Source organism: Quercus lobata, chromosome 11 (genome assembly GCF_001633185.2).
Source record: "Quercus lobata isolate SW786 chromosome 11, ValleyOak3.0 Primary Assembly, whole genome shotgun sequence".
Classification (NCBI taxonomy): domain Eukaryota; kingdom Viridiplantae; phylum Streptophyta; class Magnoliopsida; order Fagales; family Fagaceae; genus Quercus; species Quercus lobata.
This window is the reverse complement of record NC_044914.1, coordinates 44,417,526-44,427,466: the sequence shown is the minus strand read 5'-3', so window position 1 is coordinate 44,427,466 and position 9,941 is coordinate 44,417,526. Positions and strand designations below refer to the sequence as shown.

General features: G+C 33.5%; 1 protein-coding gene across 1 annotated transcript; it reads right to left on the bottom strand.

Moving 5' to 3' along the window:
- Positions 1-372: 372 nt before the first annotated feature.
- Positions 373-3,994, bottom strand: LOC115967609 (40S ribosomal protein S25-2). Its single transcript, XM_031086745.1, has 4 exons — positions 3,888-3,994; positions 3,724-3,798; positions 2,823-2,957; positions 373-769 (listed from the first exon to the last, which is right to left on the bottom strand). Exons 1-4 carry the CDS (start codon positions 3,888-3,890, stop codon positions 656-658), a joined length of 327 nt encoding a protein of 108 aa, XP_030942605.1. The 5' UTR covers positions 3,891-3,994; the 3' UTR covers positions 373-655.
- Between the last annotated feature and the right edge of the window lie 5,947 nt (positions 3,995-9,941).

Sequence of the window (9,941 nt, the reverse complement as noted above, 5' to 3'; positions counted from 1 at the left end):
CCGATACATAATTCAGTGGCAACATCTAGCAAGACAATGGCTGTTCAATAGTTGGAAATATTATATAGAACTCATATTTCAATAAGTAATATGACTCCAAAGCCTTCTAGCTTATGCTGAAATAGATTTTTTTTTTTTTTCTTTTTTCGGGGGATTCCAGTAGTTACCAATCTGTTTCTTGTGATCTTCTCTTTATATTTAAGGAGCAGCCTTTCCACATGACATTAAAGCTGAATCCATTAGCTTAGGCCCCAGATATCAGTGGAACCATCACAAGCTGTAATGCCAAAAATGCTAATGCTAATTGAGCCTATTACATACTACACAAATTTCCTGCCTTATGCACGTAGAAAAGAGCATAATATGAAATGATGAAGATCAAAACCAACATATCCAAATTCCCATTTTAAGAATAGATACTATATTCTAAGCAAAACTCAAAAACAATCTAACTCCCTACATATGTTCTCTCCATTAAACAGGCTTCTAAACAAAAATATGATCTCCCCTAAACAGCAAAAATGGCTGATAGTCTAGAACTGAGCTGAAGCACACTAATAAGATTCCCAGAAGGAAAATCTTAAGATGGAAATAATAAAAGCGGTCAAACTCAGCACCACTAGATAAAACTAAATAAGCATAGACAATAAGAAAACTAGGTGTTTGTTGCTCGTGTGTATATCTGCTGGCTTGAATGTGCAGAGACCATCCTGATCAAACCTCTTGCCATCAATTCTCTGATTGCTCTCCTTGCAAGTGATCCACTAATCTGTGAAATGAATACAAAGTCAAATGAGACATTAAAAGGAACATAAAACTCCTATGGTAGGGTTGACAATCAAACATGAAACAATCATTAAAAGGAACTGCTTTTATTATTGCTTGGGGAATTGTATTAAGAGCATGTAGCTGCAAGTTCAAATTGCTGAGGTCAATGTTCATCTGGAACGTACTACTTATCAATTTTGTAGACAAACGCTAGTAAAACTAGGTGATGATCCTATCAATAACATAGACCTAGAACATGGAAGTAGTAAGCAGAAATGTTCTAGATATCTATAGATGATGCTGAGACTATCAGCAAATCCGCATTATTAACCAAACTTTTATGCATGATTAATAGATTTCTGACTAGACATCTACCTCTAACAGGACATGTTGATGAACAAACATGAACAGCACTAGAAGAAAACACCAAAAAATATTGATTTAAAGAATCACAAGAAGCAAAAATATTCGTTGAAATTGAAATCTAACCAAAATTATAAATGCAAGTTAAAATTCACTACTGACTACAACTGGACAGTTTAAAGATTGCCATTCTTGATAACCTCACTATCAGCACCAACAAAGCCTAAGTCACAAAATTTTGGGTTGGGGTACGGATCCTCAACAGCCTAACTAGACTCTACCACGTGCATTATTCTCTCTAAATCTACCCTTTCCAAAATAATCATCTCTGTTACTTCCTTAATTAATATGTCTGTTTACAAAACTTCTACTAATGTTACTTTTGGCCTTTTATCTTTTCTTGTTCCCTTAGCTTGAATCAAATCACTCTTTCTCAATGGCACATTAAGGCACTCACCAACCATAAACTAAAACTGAAATAGGTTTGGCAACATCATGAAGTGAAATTGGCACTTACCTCTACTTTTTTTTTTTTTTTTTTTTTTAGGAGGTCCAACAAAGTCACCGTTACATAGCCTTCGTCATGAACAAAAATTAAAAGGAAAATCACAACTTCTAGTTCAAGCATGAAAACAAAATTAAAAATGGGGGAACCCAACAAGCCAAGCAGCCACCATATTCTTTGGACGAAAACATTGTCAATGTAGATTAGACCCTCCCAGCTTTTAACAGTACTTGATAAAACCAATTTCCTTGGCATTGCTACGGAAGCACTGCCTGCAGCACATCAGTCCATACTTCCGGATCAACCCGTGAGGGTTACCACAAACTCAGCAAGTATGAGAACCAGGACCGTAGCTTTTAGGATGTGAGCTCCACACATTTGAATGCCCCTTTTTTTTTTTTCTCCGAGAAGCTCTAAACTCTCAGTGCACCACCCTAGTGGCCTGGTAGTACTCCTCAGTCCTCACAAGGCCGTTTGGGGTTCAAACTACTGTGGGTGGATGAGATGATTTTGGTAAGTGAGGAATCTTCTACATATTGGGGGGGGAAGGCACTCACCAAAAATTCAGTCACAATGGGTTTGTAGAATGCATCAATTTAGGGTTTTGGATTCTACAACATTTAATTGTCAGGAATCCACTACATCAACGTGGGTCTTTCAGATTGACATACTTGACAGCAGGTTTCTTTAATGTGGCATCTTCACTACAATAACCTATGAAAACAATCAGCCACCTCAAAAATATGTGGATCCATACATGATCATTCATGATTATTGCCCAACTCTTATAAATTTTTCCATTTTCAGATTGTCCACCTGCTCATATAATGAGTAATCAAGTTTTAAATCAGGTTCAAACTATTATTCCTTGGAAATTTTAATTTTATCAAGTATAACACTAGCTACCTAAGTTTGATATTTCTTTTACTAAAAGCCCTGATGGTCACATCTGAACTAATCCCAAGTCCAGTAATTTTAACATCTTCACTAAATTTAATTTATTTTCCATAATTTCTAAACCTATATGATTTGAGATAAACATAATAACAAAAATACACGCTTAGAAATTCCAGTTAAGAAAACCACCTAGACGAAATCAATACAGATGCTTACTAAACTATCAACAAAATCAGAACACAAAATACTCAGTCAATACAAATTTTTTGAAAAAAGGTAAAAGAAGTACCCTCATACGGTCGGAGAGAATGGAGGGTGTGATGAGTTTGTATTTGGGAGCCTCGGAGAGTAGCTTGTCATAGGTGCCCTGGTCGAACAATACCATGTTGTTCACCTTCTCCTTTTGCTTTCCCTTGCTCCACTTCTGTAATCCACCATTAAAAACCACACTTTACAACATAATTCCACTTTATATCATCAAAAATTAAATACCCACGTCTCATTTCTACCAAATAGTCCTCACAACATATCAAACTTGCACTGCACTCCCCACCCCCACAAAAAAGAAAACCTTTAGCACGCACACACACATAATTCCACTATATAAGTATATATCATCATTCATCAAAAATTAAATACCCACTTCTCATTTCTACCAAATAGAAAGTCCTCCACAACATATCAAACTTGCACTACGCCCCCCACCCCACAGAGAGAGAGAGAGAAAAAAAAAAAAAAAAAAAAAAAAACAACAACAACAACAACAACAACAACTTTAGCACACAGCACACACGCATACCCCTCACCAAAAATCAAAACTTTACAACATAATTCCACTTTATATCATCAAAACTAAAATACTCACTTCTCATTTCTATAAAAAAATTCATCACAACATATCAAACTTGCACTACACCCCCCATCCCACACACCAAAAAAAAAAAACCCAACAACTTTAGCACAGAACACGCACACGCATACACCCCACACCAAAAACCAAAACTTTACAACATAATTCCACTTTATATCATCAAAACTAAATACCCACTTCTCATTTCTATCAAAAATTTATCATAACATATCAAACTTGCACTATACCCTCCCCCACCCCCCACCCCCACAAAATAAAAAAGCACAATTTTAGCGTGTGTGTGTATGTGTATATTCAAAAGGATGGGTCTGAGTTTAACCTTCTTCTTCTGCTTGCCACCGCCAGATTTGGCAGGCTTGGAGGAAGGTGGAGGAGCCTTCTCTTTCTTTGGAGCCTGCAACCAATAACCCAACACTTATTAGTTGAACTTTGCTGATAATGGTGAAAATCTTCTGGGTAGGCCATGAGTACAGTGGTGCATACCATTGGATCAGATCAGAGAGAGAGAGAGAGAGAGCAGAGGCGCTTATAGAAGAAGACGAAGTAGTAGGGTTTATTGGACGAGATAAACCTGTGCAGTAACGATGCCGTTTGTTTGTACTCTTATATATTGCCGCCAAACCGTATAAACGACTTGTCGTTCTTTTGGGCTTGTTTCCCCTGAACTTAAAACGTTGTTGTCGTTTTTTAATTCTGTAGGCCCTCTCATGTACAATGAGAAAGTGGGATCAATCTTTTAATCACCATTTATTTATTTTTTGAGAATCAATCTTAATCACCATTTTGATTCAGAAACAATCACCAAATCTTTGCCTAGTGATGATGTTTCCTTTGTCTCTTATGGTCATTTGATTGGTGAGGCGAAACTTCTTTTAGATTCCTTTGTTGATTTTATTTTATTATTATTTTTTTTACTCTCGGAGACAAACGAATTGTATTGTTCGAAACCTTACTAGACATGCTAAATATGTTTTACCCTTTGTTTGGGAGTTCATAAGAGAATGAAATGAAATAGAATAGAATAATCATAAGATAGTGGAAAAAAATAGAATGGAATGTCCTTGTTTGAAAGGAGAGAATGAAATGGAAAGGAAAATGAAAGAACAGAATAATTTTATAATATTCTTCCATTCCCTTGTTTGAGAGTTTTAATGGAGGGAATGGAAAATTCATTCTCTTTATAAATAAATAAAAAAGGAAAATTCATTCTCTTACTTGGGAGTTTAAGGTTCCGTTTGGTTGGAGGAGTGGAAAAGTGAGAAAATAGAAAATGGTGAGACGATAAAAAAGTAGGAGGATAAAAAATATTTTAATTTCCTTCCTTTTCATTTGGTTGGGAGTGGAAAAAGTGAGTGTATATAAATTTACGCATATATCCTTATTAAAAAAAAATGATGTCCAATTAAAACCCAAAAAGTGATAAACAAAAAAAAAAAAAAAAAAAAAACGATCACCTAAATTTATTAAAAAAAAAATCATGTCCATAAAAAATCCACATCTAAAAAAAAAAAAAAAAAAAAAAAAAAAAAAAAAAGAATACTAGACAAGCCAGCCTAGTAAATCAAGAGTAAAAAGAAAGGAAAAAAAGAAAAAAGAAAAAAAAGATGGTAGGCAACGTAGGAAAAAAAGAAAGAAAAAAAAGTGTGAAGAAAAGCAACGTGGGTGAAGGTGCAATTGTACATGAGCATTTTCGTCCAAAAATGATGCCAAATTTCTCTCTTCAATTTTCTTTCCATTTTGGAGAGAAACTTTTTGGTGGGTTAGGGGAGAAAATACTTGGATTCCACCATTTATTTTCCTTCCTCTCCACCCAACCAAACACACTCTAAAAAAGTTTTCCTTCCCATTTTCTCTTCAAAGTTTTCCATCTACCCTATTTCACATTCAAACAAACACACCCTAAGTGGGAGGGAATGGAATGGGTAGGAAGAAACACTCATTCCTTTCTATTTTCTTAAAATCTCAAATTTTCATTTACCTTGAAATTGGAAGGAATGGAGGGAATGAAATTAGATTTAGTGAATTTTTTATTAAACTCCCAAAATACCCCTATATATTCAACCATTTATTTTTAAATAGGGGTTTAATAGTAATATTGTCATAAATAATTCCATTCCATTCTCTCTCTATTACTCCCAAACAAGATTACTTGTATTTCATTCATTTTCATTCATTTCTATTACTTTATTTAAAAACATCTAATTAAAGTTACTTAATTCCATTCCATTCAATTCAATTCCTTTTCCTTGCTTAAATACATTCCATTCCATTCCATTCTATTGTGATCATTCATTTCCATTCCATTCAATTTCTTTAAGTAAGGGAAACGAACAGAAAAAAATGAAATGAAATTAAATAACCTTGATTGGATGTTTTAAAACAAAGGAATGGAAATGAATGGAATGTAAGTAATCTTGTTTGGGAGTAATATAGAAGAAATATAATAGAATCATTTTATGTCATTATTACTATTAGAATTTAGTCCTTATAAAAGAAATGGGCAATTTAGTTTCATATGGGCATTGGAACAAACACACGCATAAATTGGAATTGAATGAACCCCTAAAACATAATTGTAGGCTTTAATAAAAATCAAATTGTAGAATAAGTTAACCTCCATGTACCTTAGGATCTAATTCTACATGATATCTTATCGAGATTTGTATCCAAAATTGAGACAAGAACTGTTTCAAAATTGGGGACAAGAACTGTTTCAAAATTGGGGAAGATGAGCCGCTTGAACTGGAAGTACTTGAGTTGTGGTTGAGATTATTGGTGAGACGGCCGACCTTTAGCAAACTCCAAAATGAAGTAGATACGGAAATCTCGTGACGATAAAAAGGCGGTTCATCTCGTGCTTGACAATCAAATGATGGTGAAAGGGGGAGTAACAGACGAGGAGTGATTGAGATGGAGGGAGAAGAAGAGAGCAAACAATGTGTGGGAACTCTAGGATCCAGTTGCATAAAAAAAAGAACCTAATTAGCCAGTAATAGGTTTTCATCTAGAATATTAATGGACGGTCCAAATTAAAGAAAGTGGTGTCTCAAATTATAAAAATCGAATCATTCAAAGAACTGAGGAAGAGAGACATTTAAGGTTTTTAAGACCGAATAGTGAAAACATTATAATTGTACAAAAAAGGAACAATTTTGTAAAAATTGAGAAATCTTGGATTTAAAATTGTAAAGAAATTACTTTTTTAAGAAGAAGATAAAATGAAATTAGAATGTACATTAAATGTAATTTCGAATATATATAAAAGAAAAAAGAATCTCCTTAAATTTATTTTTCCTTATTTGTTCAGTTTTTAGCTTTTGCATATAACATTTTAAAATCTCATTTGTTCTCACTTTTTCAATGTATAAATATAATTTAATACACTTTTAGCAAAATGATTCCATTAACAGGTGCCCTTTAGGCATTTGCTAATTGATCATTTTAAAAAGAATTTAAAACTTTTATAAAAAAATATAAAAACATTTTTATTTTTCTACAAAAAGATTTTAAAAATACTATATAAACCAATGTCCATATCCCAAAGTTATAGTAGATTATGCAGAGGGGCAAGAAAAACCCTAAACCCTAAGTACACGTTTGGATTGCGTTTGCGTATTGCATCTGCGTTGCAACATTTTTTTTTTAGAAGCGTGTTTTTGTTGCTTTATATCACACCAGTGGATCCCGTGCACTGTTCATGGGACCCGCAAACCTCTTTTTTCAGCAACTTTTTCATTAAAAATGGATCCTAATTCATACATTTAAAAATTATTTTCAATAGTGTTTTCAGTTTTTAGTTTTCAGTGGTATCCAAACGGACCCTAAGATCTACAGAAATGTCAAACCTTTTTTGGACAAAGCCAAGATACCGTGACCTGAAAACTCATTGCAACTTCAACAATGTTCCTTGCATTTGTACTAATTTACCAGCTTTGGTCGATTTTGAAGAAAGATTCATAAGTTCTTATCTTAATCTTTACCTGATTCTTTCTTCTTGATTCCAAGTTTTGTTTGTATGCCTATCTTTCTCAATCTTTAGCTTTCCAAAATAAAATTGGTGAAACTTTTTATTTATTTTTTTTAAACAGAGTCTTCATAGTTTTTTGAATTGACTCCCAAGTTTAGATCTGTGGGAACGCGAGATTGACGGAAATGTTGCCAACTTCAACAACATTGGTGGATACGTTTTCTTGTCTATAGGAAAAATATTAGTTCACTATTTTCGAAGAGGAACCACTGGATTTTGGTTGGCCAAATACAAATCTGAAACGACCTAACCGTTTTATTTACTTCTCCTATTATAAAAGAAAAGGACTACGTTTCTTCTAAGTATGGTCTTAAGACTGATATTTTGCACTTTTGCCACACGGTAGCCCAGGTTATTTTGAAATCACTTGGTCAAAGTAACCTAGGCTATCATGTGCTGAAAGTATAGGGCCCTATACTTTCTGTATCTTTTAAACTGTTCTTCTCAGAATTATTCCTCTATCATAAAGATCTCTATGTGTTGCGATATTGTCACCCCGTCTTCTTTAATCCCAGTGAAAGATTGAGTTTCATTCACTTAATTTTAGACTACACTAATAAGAATCCAGGTGCACATTGGATTAGAGATCACTTCAATAATGAAAAATATTCTTTCCACGATTGGCAACAGAGGGTGCCTGCTAATTGCATATGTGTTTACCAGTTTGAATCGAGTAACGCATACGAAGAACCTTACAGTCTCCCACCTTTCATAAAGAATTGTGGGTTTCATATTAGGAAGCATACAAGAATTTTGGTATATTCTTTTATTTGTGTTTATTTAATTTAAAAACAGTATGAGGTTTTGCCCTTAAATATAAGAACTCAATTTATTTTTTGGTTTGTTTGTTTGTTTGTTTTTAATAATAGCATCCCATTGCTGAAGAGATTAATGAGCAACCACATTAGGTATATCTTGGAGATTGTGAGTTGTTTCTTGATGGGTAGACTAAGGCTGTGGAGGGTTTTTTCAGGATAAAGAAGCACCCTTTTGGTTGGAATCGTACTTTTGATCCTGGCGATTTGGAATGCGTCCATCGACCACTAGCAAAGCTCATTTTCAATATACCATATGTCTTCACCATTCTACCATATAGCAACCATGGTGGAGCTACTACATAGATATTGGGGGTAGTTATTAGATAGATAGAGAGCGAGAAAAAAACAGGGATAGTCAGTAGTTTTGAGATTTTTTTTTTTTTTTTTTTGAGTTAGAGCAAGACCTAAATTTTTAGCTTAAAGCATATATCATTTAATTTTTTTCAACTTGTACCTGCTACATCAAATTACTTGCTATTGTTGCGTGTTCAATTTTCCTATGTTGACATTTTACATATTATTCTGTTTAAATTGTAAGGATGTTTTTGTGTGGCTTTAATTTTCCTTATTTGTTCAGTTTTTAGCTTTTGCATATACATTTTAAAATCTCATTTGTTCTCACTTTTTCAATATACAAATATAATTTAATACACTTTTAACAAAATGGTTACATTAACAGGTGTCCTTTAGGCATTTGCTGATGGATCATTTTAAAAAGAATTTATTATTACTTTTATAAAAAAAATATAAAAACATTTTTATTTTTATAAAAAATATTTTAAAAATACTATATAAACCAATGCCCTTGTCTTAAAGGCATAGTAGATTTTGCAAAGGGGCAAGAAAAACCCTAAACCCTAAGTACGCGTTTGGATTGCATCTGTATCTTGCATCTTGCGTTTGCGTTGCAACATTTTATTTATTTTTTATTTATTTTTTTATTTTTTTCCAGAAGCGTGTTTCTATGGCTTTATGTCACACCAGTAGGTCCCGTGCACTATTCACGGGACCTACGAACCTCTTTTTTCAACAAATTTTGCATTAAAAATAGGTCACACAGCATTATTCAAACATTTAAAAAAATTTTTGCAACAACGTCTTTAGTTTTTAGTTTTCAGCAGTATCCAAATGGACCCTAAAATCTACAAAAATGTCAAATTATTTTTGGACGAAGCCAAGATACCGTGACCTGAAAACTCATTGTGACTTCAACAATGTTCCTCGCGTTTGTACTAATATACCAGCTCCAGTCGATTTTGAAGAAAGATTCATAAGTTCTTATCTTAATCTTTACCTGATTCTTGATTCCAAGTTTTGCTTGTATGCCTTTCTTTCTCAATCTTTAGCTTTTGCAAAATAAAATTGGTGAAACTTTTTATTTATTTTTTTGAAACAGAGTTTTCATAGTTTTTTGAATTGACTCCCAAGTTTAGATCAGTGGGAACGCGGGATTGATGGAAATGTTGTCAACTTCAGCAACATTGGTGGATACGTTTTCTTGTCTATAGGAAAAATATTAGTTCACTATTTTCAAAGAGGAAAATTCACTGGATTTTGATTGGCCAAATAAAAATCCGAAACGACTTGACTATTTCATTTACTTCTCCTGTTATAAAAGAAAAGGACTACGTTTCTTCTAAGTATGGTCTTGAGACTGATATTTTGCTCTTTGGGCACATGGTAGCCCAAGTT